Below are 17,638 nucleotides of genomic sequence, written 5' to 3'. Positions count from 1 at the left end.
AGGTGTGCTATTTATTTTTGTTCCGGCAATAAAATATTAGGAAAATATTTCTAATTGCATATTTTACTTGTATATGGCGCCTATTTTTGATTATTGAGTGCATATTATAGGCGCATATTTTCGATTTTTTCGCGAATGAGATTCCGAGCCCTACACATAACATTCTTTTATGGAAAGACTACGTGAGCAGAAAAATCAAGTCAGTTTATATCATTGGACCAGATGGGTTATTTTTTGAAGCGCGGCCAAAAAATGTTCACAGCTCGTAGTATATTTGCTCTATCACCCTTCATTATGTTGTATGTGTTGAATATTAAATACTTAAAAAATTAACACATGTTTTAATGCATTTCTTCCTTCGCGTAGTTAAAAGTACATATAATATGTGCCCATTTATATCCTAAGTTTCATCTCCATATGTACATATAGACTATCTTAAATACACCTACACATTATATGTATCTCCAAACATCTCGCACTTCCAGCGAAGACTTACAGTGAAAATGAGCAGCACAGCTGTTGGCATGCCAGCGGCATAGACATAATCGCCCCCACGTCTCAACAGCTGCCTGATGCTGCAAACGCTTAAAACACAAGTGCCGCATTTTATGCCACATCATAAATCTTATGCAGCATTCGTGCACACTTAAGTGCTGGCCGGTAGTCATGGTCATGCCATTTGGCTTACTACTGGCGCCATGGCAATGTCAGCGCTGATGCAACAAAGGCTGTGAGAAAAGCACGAATTACTTACTTTGGGGTGTTCACGAGGCGGCATCAAAATGCGAGCGATGCCAGGTTGGAAGTCTATATTTATATATCAGTTTAATGTAACAACGTGTGCGTTTAGGAGCAATGGAGCAAATAAAAGAAATCATCGTTGCCAAATGTCTCTGTGGCGGATCAAATTGGAAAAGAGGAAGTGACGACAATGAAAAATCGAGAAATACTAAGTTTGAAAAAAAAAAACAAAAAAAAAACAAAGCAAAATTGTAACGATTTTTTTTTTTCAACGTCATCTAAATACTACACACAATTTCTAAATTATACAGCAAAATTTCAGATGATAATGTAAATACTATTCTATTAACTGATCTACCTATCTACCAGCTATAAGGACGAAATTCGATGACTTTGTGGTCTAATAAGTCCTTAAGTTATATTATTTTTTTCGAAAGTAATCATTTAAAATTTTCAGGGATATTAAAGTATAAAGTTTTAAATATCTAATAGCCCATTCGTACATTGCACTGAATTTTTGAAATAATGTTTTGAACTATCCATATCTTTGAAATTTGAAAGTGATTCTAAAAACTCCTAAAAACACAGTTTTATTTAGTCCCCAGTTTTGCGAGTGTGTACATAAATTGATTATTTTTTTATATGTAAGACTTACTATCGTACGGTGTAATTAGTAGAACTTAGTTTTCTGAATGCTCTACCGCATCAGATTTTTACTAAGTATTCGGCATTGTAACCCTTTATTCCCCAAAGCATCAAATAATCCTAAAACTATTTATTTTTCCACGGTTATACACAACGTAACTGCCTACCGTGCAACATTTACAGCTCACCACCACTCACGCTCATGTCCTCAGCACGGGTCTTGATGGCACTTAAACGCTCTTTTACAAATAGCCTGAAGTACCTCTTAGTTGCACAAACTCTTATCTTTCCGCCTTTGCTTAGTTACAAGTTTGTACATTGTTGCCATTTTTGTGATTTTGTTGTTTACCTTGCTGGTTCTATTGTATTGCAACTTGGATTTTGGCTGTCGATGTTTGAAATATTTTCATATTTTTGCACCGGTTGGCGGGTGAAATGCTGTCGATTTGTGTTCCAACCTGGCGCGACCACCATACCGCACGGTGTGCCTAGGTTCATTTTGTATTTGTTCATATGTATGTATTAAGATATTTGGTACAATGCCATAGTTTACCTCACTCATTCAAAGCCAGTGAGCAGGCAGAAAATCTCACCAATTACAACAAATAACATTCAGGACGCGTGATTTGACAACGTGATTTTTCAAGTACCAAGTGAAAATACAAAAGTGGAAATACATATTTCGCTTTTTGGCAAACTTTCAAATATCTATTAATATGGAATTATAAAATAGCAGTTATGACTAATAGCGTTTTTGCCTTTTCATTGTCTTCAGCTTAGCGTTTGTTCAAAGAAGGCAATGAAGGGCCAACTTTTTTTGGTAGAAACGAAAACCTTATAATACTCGTATATTACAAACCACACGCTTTTCTGTGATTGCCCCGGTGAACTCGATGAAGATCTTTGTTGAAGAGATGTGATGATCTCCGGAATCACGGCCACAAACTCCACCAAAATGTTAATTATTCAATTACTTTTTTTTTGTTGCACTATTATACCAGTTAGGCGTTAATTGATCCTTATCCGAGCGCACTTCTCCACAAGGGTATTATAACTTTATTCGGTTAATGGCTGTTTGTATCAGCCTTAAGAAATCTAGATAGATATAGACATACTTATATTTACCAAATTTCTCGGAATCAACAGAGAGCATAAATTTAGATATTTGACCGAAATTTGGTATCGTATGTAGGTTCGCCTTCACCCAAGGCAAGTTGGTATTCAAAACTGGCGAAATCGGACTGTAGGTTAGGTTAGGTTAGGAAAGCGCGTACGAATGACTTGCACTTACACACGGAGACAGATTTTCCCATTGTGAATGTCTACTGTGAGTGCCAGGAGGAGGCACATCCTTCTAACCACGGTTAATCCATACAGTCGGTATAAAGTCTGTCAAACCACTTACTACCTCGGATGAAGCCGTGGATGTTTATTTTTCCACCTCCGCTATCTCCTCAAGCTATTAAACAAACGTTATACCAAATGCTTGACACACCTTGTCTGGAGATCTGGGCATTTATATAAGAAGTGGTGAATCGAATCCTCTTCATATTCATCCCGCCAACTTTTGCAGAGGGAGCTTGGAGGGAGCCGTCGTTGGAGCATTGGTGCTATAGTACAGTGCCTTCTGACGACACCGTGAAGAGCCTTTACTTGGAGCCTAATATTTTCAATGCCGCCAAGATGTCAACGAATAAAGTAACGTTCCCTGGCAGGGACTTACTGTCCCGTATGAGAGAAGCCGCTTTCTCTATGGCAAATATCTCCGCCTGATAGAAACTGCAGTCATCACGCAGGCGGTATAATTGTCTTCTTTGAAGGTCCTTGGAGTACAGATCCATATTTGAGCCATCGGTGTAAATGGAAATACCAAAATTTACCGGCAGAAGGCAACCTTCTTAGTCTTCCTGGGTTGAAAAGTATATGAAAATCTTAAACTATAATCCCAGGATGACATGAAGTAGTCAGTTTCGACATCTAAGTCGGCTAAAATCGCTGCGTGGCCGTTGTTGGTCTGCTTCCACGATTTCGATTCCCTCTAAGGGCCCCTTTTGGGGCTGCACCTGTTACGAATACTTGTGGAGGTTTCAAGTAAAAGACCATGTTCAGCCCTTCTTGTGGCCATATTCATGGCGCCAAATATACCGAAGCTTGCGAGTCTCTGTACTCTTCCAATTATTTTCTGATCACTGCTTTGATCCAGGTTAAAATCGGTCGGTTAACTGTGGTGTACACACCGTGAATGATATGCGGTGACAGACTCCAGATTTTGCCGAAAGTCCTTTTACAGGTATACTACGCTGCTCGGCCCTACAGCATCAATCCGATCCACACAACTATATACTGTTGGATGGATAAATAAATATATAATTGCCTCCGTTTCGACGTTCAACATCTAAGAAGCTGTCTAAGGTGTATTCCCTGTATTCCGGTGACTTTTCAATAGTCCCGACCGAACACTTCGTGGAGAGCGCTATATACCGCTCTGTCCTTAAGATAGACATGCTGCGCTATATCCATTGAGTGGATGCGGGTACTTTCCTTATGAATAGGTCAATAAGTTTTTCAAGTGTTTTTAGAATGAACGATGAGAGACTTATTGCTCTAAAATCATTTGGGGAGGAGTGATTTAGCTTTCCTGCTTTTGTCTATATGTATGTCGGTGTATCTTTGTGACCGGTTTATCATATTCTACCAAACTTGGTTCAATTATTTCATTAACTGAGCATATTATTGAAAATGGTTGAACACCTGGAAAACAACGCTACTTATCTTGCAAGGGCAAGTAGTTTACAGAAAGCTGTAGGGATGAAACGATATCATGCAGGTATGGATACCTTTACTTGAAAGTAGTATAGTAAGAAAGTATCGATACACGAAAAATATCGGATCTAAAGTATCGATACCTAATCGTATCGGTACTTTTGGCTATGAAGGTATTCCGCATGAGCTGCTGAAGTTTTTAAGTAATACGCCGAATAATAAAAGTTTATAAGTTAACAAAATTCCAGGTGTATATCTCACATAGTAAAAATTAACGGATTTTATATGGTGAATTCTCAGAAAGCTTAAATTTCAATACGAAATTTCTGGGCTTGGCTACTTTGAACATTTTAGTTTTTTCTTTGTCATCCACGCTTTTCACCCTACTCTTTTCTCCTTTGCTTCTCTTTTAAATAATAGAGCTAGTCTCCATGACCTTTAATGTTGTCCGTTAATGTTTTCAGCGCGAAGAATAATAGAGTTACTCTGTACGTTGGGCCATGTATACGCCGCACAGTGTTCTATTTTTGAAAAAAATAGAAAAAATCAAACGAGAAGAGATACCGAAATAACTGCAACGATGTTCAGAAGTCTCGGGTGGTAGAATAATTACCTTGACATTTATAATGACTTTCAAAAATAGATGGTTTAAATATTTTCGTTTTTTGGCCTGAACCCAATACGCAATGAAGTTTTTAAAAAGTTTTGAACCCAAATTTCTTTGGATTTGTATTCTTTTGACTTAAGAACAGCGTGCAATGAACTTAAATAAAAATATTTTGAATAGATTTTTTGGTATTTTGCCACCACGAAAATGAATTCCCTGATGCAAGAACAGCAAAAATATCTTTTACAAAAGTTCATTTTATGCTGGCTTCAGGAAAACATTTACGCCGCTGGCGTTTAAAGAGCCATAAAGTACTGGGCGATTTATACTAGTGGAGGAAAAAATTCTGAAGGGATATTCGCCTTGGTTTCGGGTTTCGATACGAGTAGTTTTTTCGATACCTACTCAGTACTTGGTTCAAAGTATCGATGCCAAGTAGCGAGTATGTACCTGTATTTACTCGTATTGTTTCATCCCTACAAAGGGATAAGGTCGATAGGTTTCGTCTGAAAGTAAGCTTCTTTACTAGTTAGTACTTAACCCTGTCATTTTTATGAGCACTGCTTTCACAAAAGTGAGATTCCTACATAAAAATCCTCTTAAGACTTAACTGTCATCGATGATGTTTATGCTGACCTTGTATATCCTTTTTAGAAGAACTAACTAATGTATTTCAAAGTTAAAATTGCAATCAATGATCACATTTAAGTATCGGATGAGTTCTAAAAGTAGTTTTTGTGAAAACTGCAGATAAATCGTATTGAATGAATATAAGCCCTCGATATGATAAAATGATAAACTAGTTTACAAAATTATTTTTCTTTTTGATTGTAAAATAAGCATTTCTATAATAAATGCATTTTTACTTAGTCTTTTTCGGTTTTTACTACCAATTCTTCTTCTTATTTTTTTGGGGATTTTTAGTGCCTTTTCGCTTTTTTTATAGCTTTTTGGTCTTTTGGTTTTTTTTGGAATCCATTCATTACACCGTGCGACAGTAAATTTTACACAAAAACAAATTAACATATTCGCGAAACTATGGGTATAGGGATTTTTTTTAAAGGAAATTAAAAAATATGTTTATTCAAAATACTCAAAATATGTTTATTTCAAAAAATTGTTTAAAAAATTCAGTGCAATGTAAGGTAACAATAAACGGTATCATATAAATGAAAAAATTCTATAGAATTATAACAGAACAAATATTTGGTCCATAAGGACGAGTGGGTATGGAAAATATCCCTTACAAATTTTGTCCCTAAATATTCTTGAAAGTTTGCAAAAAATTTTTTCGAAAAAATTATTGTTTGAGGACTAATATACGCACGACCTCTTCATAGAATCACGTCTCGCAAACTTAATTTACTTAAAAAGATAAAATTTATTAAACGCGCATTTTCAATACCTACTCTTCCTTGTAAACCAAAAAACTTTATTGTTTTTAAATTCTACAGAATTTTCTCTCTCATCTGGTACCCATATAGTTATCTTACATGACACTGATATTTTTAAATTCTTTTTTTAATTAATTATACCTTTAAAATTTCAAAGTCCTTTGAAAAAAAAATCCTTACGTCGGAGTGAAAAACTAAAAACGCAGTTTTACTATATTCGACCCATTGTTTCGTGAGTATATCGATTCCTTCGTGGGTTTTGAAATTTTTTTTGTTTTTGTTTTGTTTTCTTTTGTTTTTTAAAGGTTTCGAATTTTTCGACGAATGGCAATAGTCGATAAACGGGATCAAATTGCGCGGCACTAAATATTTCTTAAGCCAAAATTTTAGCTGCGCGATGTTACTGAAGCTACTCAAAGAGATATGAAAAAATATGCCTAGTGATGCAAAAATTAAGATATCGTTTCGTAGATGCGAATAAAATCTGGTTATAAGCCTCAGGCATTCACGCTCCTACCACAAATACATACAATATTACAATAACGGGTCATAGTTGGCCCTTCATTGGTAATTTGCTTGGTAAACGGTTATTGACTGAAGGTGAAAAACAACGAACAACGACAAATGATCTTTCCAACAAATGACTTTTTGCTCCCGTACATCAAGGATAAGCTGGCGATTTGCTTAACGCCTTAAGAATCTGTTGACGCATTCCAAAACCATGTTTTTGAGGTACCGAATTTACAATTGGTTTAAGCGTATGAAAAAGTGTATAAATCCTGATGGAAACCAATAAGAAAATTTTAATTGATACAGTTTACTTTAATTTTTAGGTAAGGATGGTAAATAACACTAAATATATTACAACGCCGAATCCGGTTTTGCCTCAAACCAAACTCAGCAAGCGATAACGGAAATGTTTCCCACCCTATCGAAAAAAATCAGCCAACACACACCAGCATGTCGGTCCCATTTACATGTACATGTGTATTCCTTGTCGTTACCATTACTGTAAAAGTAAACATGACATTACAATTTACTTACCGTTTTATTTCCCAAATGTTTGACACGACATCCCAAATATGCAGATTTGCCCACGAGCGATGTAATATTCTTTGGCATTGTCATGTCAAAGTATGGTTCATTCCGTCTGTGGCCATGTGGATAGTGTAACGGTGGCATATGTGTTGGTTTTGCATCCAAGTTATTGTGATTGTTGTTGTTTACAGACAGCCTTTGGTAACACATTGTCAGACCTGAAAATAAGGTGTGAGTAAGTTAACCAACTTGCGTCATAAGTATAAAACAAATTAGTACAGATCATATTATCAATATTTTTATTTTGTAATAATTTATGTACTAATTATTAAAAAACGTCAAAACAATTTCATTTATTGTAATAACTAAAAATAGCTAAACAAATTTAATTTATATGACTGCAACGCTCTTGTGTGCACATACTTATGTAGTTATGTACATATACATAAATGTAGATGTAAACAAAATCCCATTGCTCCCTTTAAATATAATATACTAAAATTATTTCTACCATTAGCATATATCTTTTGACAAATATTTATTGCTTGCACGCCTAGTGAATCACAAACACATCGCATATTTCACTCGTGACGAAATTATATTTAAATGCCACATAAACGCTTTTAAATTTATTTTAATTGAATTTTCCCCAAACACCAATTTGGCTGCTATCATGTGTTGTCAGCCTAATGCAATTCACCATGTAAAAATAATCTACATTTTAAATCAATACGCAATTAGGTGAATGTTGCTAAATACAATAAAAACAACATTCGGCTGCTTATATCACTCCCTAATGTTACACTGATTCTCCGTCTCGATAAAGCAAATATCATTTTGTGGAGGAAGAAATTTTTTGTTTTTCATATTTTAAATATTTTTTTTAAACGAGTATTTGTTTTTTGTATTTTTAAAAACTTTTTCTATTCTTCAATATTCGTCATATCATAAAGTTTTTCCTTACAATTAGGTTATCAAATCCAGCATAAAAATCGCAATTCCCCAAGCCTTCGTGATCGAGGTCATCAGGACTGAAAAAAATCGTATTAATATTTTCTCTAAACAGTTATATTAAAAATTTATATGTAAAAAAATAATTTTTAAGCAAAAAACAAATCCGACTTCAATTCTCATATAAAAATTTAAGATTATCGTAAAGTTCTTCATGATCGACACATCGGATTTAAACCAAATTCAGAAAAGAATTATTGATTCGGTTAACGTGGTCCAAAGTTTAAGCGGTAACATATATAAAAGAAAAATAAAAAAGTGTTCCGACAAATTGATAACCTTCTCCTTTTTGTGAAGTCGGTTAAAAAAAAGAGTTGATTTAGAGAATCTACGTATTCATTTTTAATTGATAAGGTCTTTAAAGTTTCAACTTTTAAATTCGACCTTATTTTATTGCACATATGGGCATATCTCAGGAACTTTTGATTTTGGTGATTATGCATAGTTTCGTAGGTATATGGTCAAAATCGCTATATCTGTTGGGTATTTTTCAGAAGAAAATATATATGTATATTATATTAAGAGTTACTGTGGTGTTTTATCCGATCTGAAACCATTCACGCTCGCTGTAATCCCAAAACTAGCCAAAAAATCAGTGATTCTGGATTATTTAAATTTAACTAAGTTTTCCTGTTTTTCACGTAACTTTTTTACCATTTGATATTTGAAAATGGCGTTTAAGTAACATATTCTAAAGAACATACTCTTGAATGCGTGCCTCTAATAGAACTAGTGCTTTGAGTGTTCGAAATTTAGCATCTGAAAGGAAGCTCAAGAAAAAAATCAGTTTTTCCGATAGTATACTTATTTGTCGATAGGTGGATGGTGTTTTATGCTAGAAACTGATTGTTCTATACTTGTACAATGTGTTCATAAATCGGTAAGTGTACAAAGTTTGAGCTAGTTATCAAGACGAAAGTTTTCTAGACCAGGTGTTTTATATGTTTTTGGGGTCGCTGGGGTACGAATCTGAAGTCAGTTTTGCTCCATCACGCCAGGATTTTTTCTAACCTCAAAACACATGGCGAAAGTTTCCCGCGTCGTAGCTAGTCCTGTCGTTTTTTTAGGTAGGCCTTCTCAAGTGAAGCCATTCCATAAGGCCTACCCATCTTCTTCTACTTCTTATTTAGCGCTGTAATCGCCTAAGCGATTTTGGCCGAGTTCAACAAAACACGCCAGTCGTTTCTCTTCTGTGCCAACTGACGCCAATTGGAAATGCCAAGTGAAGGCAAGTCCATCTCCACCTGGTCTTTCCATCGCAGAGGAGGCCTTCCTCTTCCTCTGTTACGAGCATCGCGGCCCGCGTTGAATACTTTCAGAGCTGGAGCGTCGAACGACATGGCGAAGCCAGCGGAGCCGCTAAATTTTAATTCGCTGCATTATGTCTATATCGTTGTAAATCTTATACAGCTCATCGTTCCATCGTCTGCGGTACTCGCCGTCGCCAACGCGTAAAGGCCTGTAAATCTTCCGCAAAATCTTTCTCTCGAATACTCCAAGAGCCGCCTCATCGGATGTCATTGTCCATGCTTCTGCGACATACGTACGTCGAGAGAGGACTTTACTCCTGAATTGCCTACTCAGTCCAAAGTAGCACTTGTTGGCAAGAGTGATTCTACGTTGGACTTCAATGCTGACATTATTATCGATGTTAATGCTGGTTCCCATTTAAACGAAATTCTCTACTTTCTCGAAACTATAACTGTCAGCAGGCCTACCATGAAGGGCTGAAAAATGCTTCCCTGCAGAAAGGCTTATCCATTTACAATTTACGCGAATGCACAAATTTATGTTATTTAGCATTACAAATGAATTTCAATATACATTTTAAGTTGCAATAACACATAGCTGAGACGTCAAAATTTCACAATTCCATAGAGTTTTCTGTATATTTTGTGCCACTAAACTACTAAACGGCAAGACCGATTTGGTTCATATTTGGAACATATGTATATCAATACCTCGAAAAGAAATATTCCTTCCAAAAATTTGCTGGCTAGGTGGCGCTGGGGTCAGGATATTCCTAAAAATTGCATTTACTTTCCGATTTGGCTCATATTTAGAACATATCGAGCCCTAACCGCCAAAATAACGTAAGCGACATTTTTTTCAAAATTTTCTTTTTGATGCAGAAATGTATCTAGATGCTCTAAGAATATTTCTGCATCTAAAAGAAAATTTTGAAAAAAATGTCGCTTACGTTATTTTGGCGGTTAGGGCTCGATATGTTACCCAATTGAAAATAAATTTTGGGACTAAAAATGTACACGATAGGTGGCATTGTGTACGAGATATTCCTAAAATTCTTATATACTGGGCTAATGATAGATATCTTCTATATATTTGTAGAAGTGTGTATGTATGTAAATATGTATATATGTACATATGTGCCAGGTTGCAGCCTAAACGGATGGACAGAATCGAATGAAATTTTGGCAGAGTATTGCCATGACACCTGGGCTTATAACAGGAAGAAAAAAATTGGGATTCGACAAGGAAGCGTGGCACCCCCCAAATCGTGAAATTTTTTATCAACTATAACTTCGAAACCATAAGTCACATGAAGTTGAAATTTGGTACGCAGACATATCTATGGTAGGTGCTTATAGTACGCTATATACACATGAATTTGTAAAAAGGGGCGTGGCACATCCCATATTCGTGGAAATTTTATCAGCTATAACTTCAAAACCATAAGTCACATGAACTTAAAATTTTGGTATGCAGACGTATCTACGGTAGGTGCTTATAGTACGCTATATACACATGAATTTGTAAAAAGGGGCGTGGCACATCCCATATTCGTGGAAATTTTATCAGCTATAACTTTAAAACCATAAGTCACATGAAATTAAAATTTTGGTATGCAGACGTATCTACGGTAGGTGCTTATAGTACGCTATATACACATGAATTTGTAAAAAGGGGCGTGGCACATCCCATATTCGTGGAAATTTTATCAGCTATAACTTCAAAACCATAAGTCACATGAAATTAAAATTTTGGTATGCAGACGTATCTACGGTAGGTGCTTATAGTAAGGTTTGTATACATGAATTTGTAAAAGCGAACGTGGCGCATAGGCGTGGAATTTTTAATCAGCCATAAATTGGGAGCCATAATTCACGTGATCTTGAAATTTGGTATGCAGACATACATATTTACATATGGGAGTTGTTGAGTTTGTAAAAGGGGGATACATATGTATTCATCAATTACGTATATCACTTGGATATTTAAAACTGTATCTTACAGTCTTTAGACCATTTCGAAACGGAAAGATTAAATCGTTTTTTTTTTATCCCGCGATGCTGTTAAATGAAAGATGTTCATTCGTAATGTATAAATCTCCTTCCGAAATAAGCATTCTACCGGAAAAGTGCAGCTTTACTAAAACAGCTAAGCGAATAGGCAGCTAAACGGAATGTACCGTAGTATACTGATTTTGATTTGAAAATTCTATCTATTAATAATGAAACAAGATTTGTAGTACAGGAAATGATGCTAAATATATAGTACTTGAAGCACGATAAAGCTAAAAGTTTGGTTCATAAGGATGCCTTAATTTAAACAGAAAGGAAATAATTTGTCTCCTTTAACTTATGCTGAACTGAATATTTGTACTACTGTTTTATATTTTGAAAGCCTTTCGGAAGGGCTTTTAACTCCTGAAATTATCTTACGGGGATACAAAATGATGTATATTTAATACAGCCATGCACGACGAACATTTTGGCGAGTCCGCTCACAACTCGCATTCGTGCATTTAATTTTTTTTCTTTAGTCCCGCGAATCCCGCAAAATTGGTGTGGGATTCCGCATTTGGATTGGATTTCCTATGTACAATGCTTCCATTCATTTTTTGACATTTGAAAAATCTTTCATTCGGATTGACGAAAATGTAAAAAGGTTATGCGAAGCGCAATACACAAATTGCAAATTTACTCATTATATTATCTTCACTTTTTTATTGCAACAAAAAAGAGTTATTGAATTTTTTTGTTTATTACCGCCTTTTGTATGTTTTGTATGTATGCACGTGTGAATGTTTTCAAAAAACGTTTTTTCTATTTTGTATTTAAATACATTTTATAAAAGTAGTTTGTATTTGTATTTCAAATACTTTTTTGTTACGCATTTATTTATTGTATTTAAATTTTATTTTACAAGTACTTTTAACACGTCATGCCCGCGGTTTCAGGAATCCGGACAACTGTGAGTCGTTCGGGATGAACAGAGCAAAGCAAGTTTTTTTCAGCTGAAGGTTAAACTTTTACTTTTACAAAGTTTAGGTGGATCAAGGGTACAAAAAAGTATAACAGACGCTCTTATATTTAAATTAAGACTATGTTAAACACTCCACAGGGTAATGTAGACTTTACTATAAACGCATAATTTAGTAATGTCGCCAGCCAAATAGCAAGCCCATGTGACTTGTGGCTCCAAAGTTATAGCTGATAAAAAATTCCACGCCTACGGGAGCTGCTACGCCCCCTTGTGCACTCTCAAAGTACGTTTACAACTTGGGGCTTACTTACATACATCCGCAAATCATAGGTTTCACTTATATGTCTGTGGTCATAAGCAATAACCGAATAAGTCCAAAAACCTGAATTAGAGAAAAAACGTTTTAAACATTTGGATTTGGATTTGGATCGCCTTATGGGGAAATGGGGATTTCACGTACGCAGGGAATAGGGGTTGAAGAATACGATAGCATATATAACTCCATTCATTCTTAAGTCGACTTAGGCGGTTATTGCTTGTGACCACAGATGTAAAGTTTAAAGTCACAACGCATAGCGCATTTTTGCCACGTAAAACTATCACACATTTTAACAGCAGTTGCCACCGATTTGTTAAAAAGAACTGTTTATGTTGTTTGCGTTTGAAAAAAAAAATATGGTACATATATTAAAACACACACAAGTTTAAACGCAAATTTATGCTAATAAACTAATACATCTGTACAAAAATTACTAAAATGTTTGCCCATATTCATTTATGCATACTAATTTCTTTGGCATGAGGAGTTAATTGCCATTAAAAATGCTGGATATGCATAATATTTAGTATTCAAAAATAATTCATTTAATTAAATTTTATATCTAATTCTCAATAAAGCTTTAAAAATAATTAACAGCACCGAAAATAAATTACAATAATAACAAGTGAAATGTTACATTAATTATTTTAATATGAAATTTTGTGAATAGTTTGCAAAACGTGTTGCAATTATCAACATATATATGTACATACATACATATATTCGTTGGACGCGCAATAGCTTTTATACTTTTCACGCATAAGGTGCATGTGGATAAGTCCCCACAAGATTTTCTGTAATACCGGCAAACCAAAACCATTTTTAAATGATTGCACTGTCACCAACAAAACAAATCGTTATGTTTAAAAACAAGAAGCGTTAACATTGAACCTTTTCCAATTTACTAGTTTTTATTACGTAACATTTATTTATTTATTTTAAATATATTTTATAAATGAATTTATATAAATACATTTATAAGGGGCTGGGCTACTAGGCCATTTTGCTCCTTATTACGTAGCATTTATCAGCTAGAACAGGAGAATCGATTTACTTCAAAATTGCTACTTTAACTGCACTAAACAAATTAATACAAATAAAAAATTCAAAAATCTATTGAAAATTAGGGCTTCAGTGAATTGTGAACACAAAATGCCAATTTTGAACCACTGGGCGCTGGTGCCTCTATGTCAGTGATGCACAGAGAGAGCTTTTAGGCTATCTACACACTTGTCGTCCAATCATAGTTGCGTTATCGTCTCGCCCTGAAATTTTGAGCCGAGCACATGCATTTCAAAGGAGATCTGCACACTTGTCGTTATCGGCTAGTTATCGGCATATCGTAGAAGATGCAGAAACGGATAAGTACGGCACTGTCGTTTGCTAATCGTTGTGCACGCATTGTTTGTTTACATTTTACATTTACATTTACATTATTATTATTTATTTTACATTTTATGGGGAATTGCATAAAAAATAGTATTTTTTTGCATAAAATCTGTGGAAATTATTAAAAAGTGGATAATTGCATTAAAATTCAATAAATGTGAGCGTTGTAACTATAAAATATGACGAAATTGTAAAAAGTCTCTGTGTGCATGCACAAAACACATTTCAGCAAAAGAAAAGAAGAGATATTACTGAAAAATAATGTTTAGAATTGTTGCAGCACAGTCTAAATTTTAAAAATTGCAGGTTTTTGTAAATATTTCACAAAAATATCAACCAGAAAAACAGAAAATACCTGCTCCAAGTGAATTTTTAGACTCCAAATGAATTGAAATATCACGACCGAGTGTGCGAAAGTGTAGTCGTCATGTAATCGTTGCATCATGATTATGACGATGAAGCAACTATGATTGGACGACCAATGTGCAGAAAGCCTTACTCTGTGCGCCTCCATATAAAATCTACAGATAGCTTTGAAGGGTTCCGCCCGAGGGCGCTATTTTGAGCATCACTGTTCTATGTGCGTCAAATAAAGCTTTTGCTTCAAACCAGTGCCAGGCAGCCAGTAGCCTCGCGAGGCAACGTGTGAAGTGTGTACTATGTGTGCGTGTGTATTTTGCCTGCAACTGCTTATCACGCAGTTCCTGTTGCCTCCTGACCGCTTGCCTGCCGATCTTGTTAAACCATTTGTATTATATTATATTTTATTTATTTTTAAATTATATTATTATGGAAATTTCACATTTAAAACTCAGATGTGTGGGCATAAACCCCACATAGTGGCGAAAATTCAAGCAGAGTTTTTATATGACCCACTAATTTCCTGAAGTTAATGTCTTAAGCTCCACGTCCGGTGTTTTCTATACGATATGTGAATGTCGACAGTTGAAATTGAGCCGGGATCAGGGCCTCTTGAAAATAAAGTAATTGAAAACCTACAAAAGGTGTTACTGGCCCATCTTTTAGCTGGAGAAAAAAATTTATATTCACAGCACTGTGTTCGCAAGTTACAAGGATATGATTTTGGTGAAGTAAAGATTGCTGATAACACCCACACCTCCGAGAAGAGACTGCCAAAATTTATTATACAGTTGCTGACTTCGAAAAATTAATTGATTTGATTAGATCAGATTTTCCTGATAGAAAACAATAATGAATCCGGTTCCTAAAATGCAGATAAATCAGCCTCTCTGGGGTTTTTAGTAAAACTAAAGAGGGACTGATTGGTCCGAAATTCTTGAGAGAGATGAATTAGCGTTTCTTGGCCTTCCATATGAAAGTCACGCTGACCACTCGCGAAACGCTGGCGATATCCCTCGCACAATGCAACTAGCCAATCCGTAAGGATTGAAAAACTTAAAAAATAGGGGAGATATGCTTTTAACCATATGTACTATATTCAGTCATACTATAACCTATTTTTTACGGGAGAGGTGTCTGCCGTTGATACAGGGTATCCCAATTGAATGTACATATGTATCTGCATTAGGGTGGTCCGAAATAAGTAAAGTCGGAATTTTAATGCTCTCACCCACTAGGATTGTTCTATATCGAAAAACTATGCCCCTATTTACTTATTTTGAAAAACAACTTTTCGTGGAAATGGTATGGAATTCTTGAAAATCAATAGTTTTTAGTTACTATATAAAAATGGTTAAACAAATAATTGAGTATTATTACCGGGAATCTCCTGAAGAGAAACAGAGTCTTCCGGTCGAAAAATATTGATTTTCAAGAATTCTACACTATTTCTACGAAAAGTTGTTTTTTCCCCATATAAAATACATGGAAAACTTTGAACGCTTTGAGCGACCTCTAAATATTTTTTGATGCCATAATAAAAAAATAGGGGTAATTTTTGTTCGCTATAGAACAATCCTAGGGGGTGAGAGCATAAAAATTCCGACTTTACTTTGTTTTACATGCTTTTTTGGACCACCCTAATGTACATACGTGTTCAACAATGAAAAGCATTCCAAGTATGTACATGCGTTTCCAGTTTTAATGAATGTTACTTATGCTGAAGGTCAATACATATTCATACATATGTATGTATATATCATATAACATTCAATCGAATTTAACAAGACAAAATACAAATTCGTATGTACGCCATTTCACGTATGTTAGTATTTAGGAAATTCCATTAACATTGCAGAATCAGAGCTAGAAATTCTATTACAAACAAAGTAAGGAACGCTTGATCAGATTTAAGTAGTTGAATTACTTGTCTTTTTTCTTATATCCTCAAACCAGTTATAGAAAAATAATGCAACGAACAAAAAATAGGAAATAAAAACTAGTCGTACTTGCGTAAAATCCTAAGATTAAATATTTAGTGTAATGTATATTTGTGTGCATTTACGACTTCAAAGCAAAAATTTAATGTGGCACAGAAGCACGTTCAAAGACAATATCCAATGAGTCGGTACTGAGACTACCCAAGAAGAAAATTCTGCAGTACATTTGCGGGCATTTTCGCGTTCGCCACGACGAATTCCGCCGACGATGGAGTGATGAACTCTATGTGTCTAACAACGATACATGGCAAGCTGCCTCGGCCGTGTTGTACGAATGGAATCCAACGCTCCACCCTTGAATGTATGTAAGTATGTATTGTACAGTTTTTTCCGCTGGTACTAGCAGGGGAAGAGAAATACCTACTCTGCGATCGAAAGATCAGGCGGAGAAGGATTTTGGTCCACTTGGCGTTTTCAATTGGCATCAGTTGGTACAGTTGGTGGTTTTTGTCTGCAATATTTTTTCAATTTATTTATGCTGCCAATAGCGCTTAAAGTCCTTGCTTCTTGCTAATCGTGATTCCTCTGAGAATTGTCCAATAGGAAGAATTGCAAAAGGATATTATTTCTAATCCATACGTCAGAGTAGGTGCCGGGTTGTCCCATGATGTAGTCTAATTCTAAAGTTGAAGTTAATTAACGAAATTGCTTTCGCTTTTACAATTCCGTGGGAAAGAAAGCGATGTGACAAGGAACTCCTTATTCCATCTATTAATTTTTTTATCTATTCTGCTCGCTTTCGCAAATATTGACTTACATTGGGACGTGAGATAACTCAATTTAGTTTTTAGATCCTCGAAACGACAACTTGTTCGTCTTTTTTAGCTTTTTGATCAAATACATATAACGGGTGATTTTTTAAGAGCTTGATACCTTTTTTTTTAAAAAAAACGCATAAAATTTGCAAAATCTCATCGGTTCTTTATTTGAAACGTTAGATTGGTCCATGACATTTACTTTTTGAAGATAATTTCATTTAAATGTTGACCGTGGCTGCGTCTTAGGTGGTCCATTCGGAAAGTCCAATTTTGGGCAACTTTTTCGAGCATTTCGGCCGGAATAGCCCGAATTTCTTCGGAAATGTTGTCTTCCAAAGCTGGAATAGTTGCTGGCTTATTTCTGTAGACTTTAGACTTGACGTAGC

The 17,638-nt window shown here is 35.2% G+C and overlaps 1 protein-coding gene across 2 annotated transcripts in view; it reads right to left on the bottom strand.

Moving 5' to 3' along the window:
• The window catches only part of LOC118745958, a 213,536-nt gene that overhangs the window by 40,344 nt on the left and 155,554 nt on the right, over positions 1-17,638 (bottom strand). For both annotated transcript variants that reach the window (XM_036479639.1, XM_036479640.1), the window contains exon 2: positions 7,195-7,406. In XM_036479639.1, coding sequence (XP_036335532.1) covers positions 7,195-7,406 — 212 coding nt within the window. The remainder of the gene's footprint in view (positions 1-7,194; positions 7,407-17,638) is intronic.

This window comes from Rhagoletis pomonella, unplaced genomic scaffold, assembly GCF_013731165.1.
Source record: "Rhagoletis pomonella isolate Grant_MI unplaced genomic scaffold, Rhpom_1.0 Rhpom_scaffold_00010, whole genome shotgun sequence".
Classification (NCBI taxonomy): Eukaryota; Metazoa; Arthropoda; class Insecta; order Diptera; family Tephritidae; genus Rhagoletis; species Rhagoletis pomonella.
Note: the sequence above shows the minus strand (reverse complement) of the source record. Positions and strands in the feature narration are given on the sequence as shown.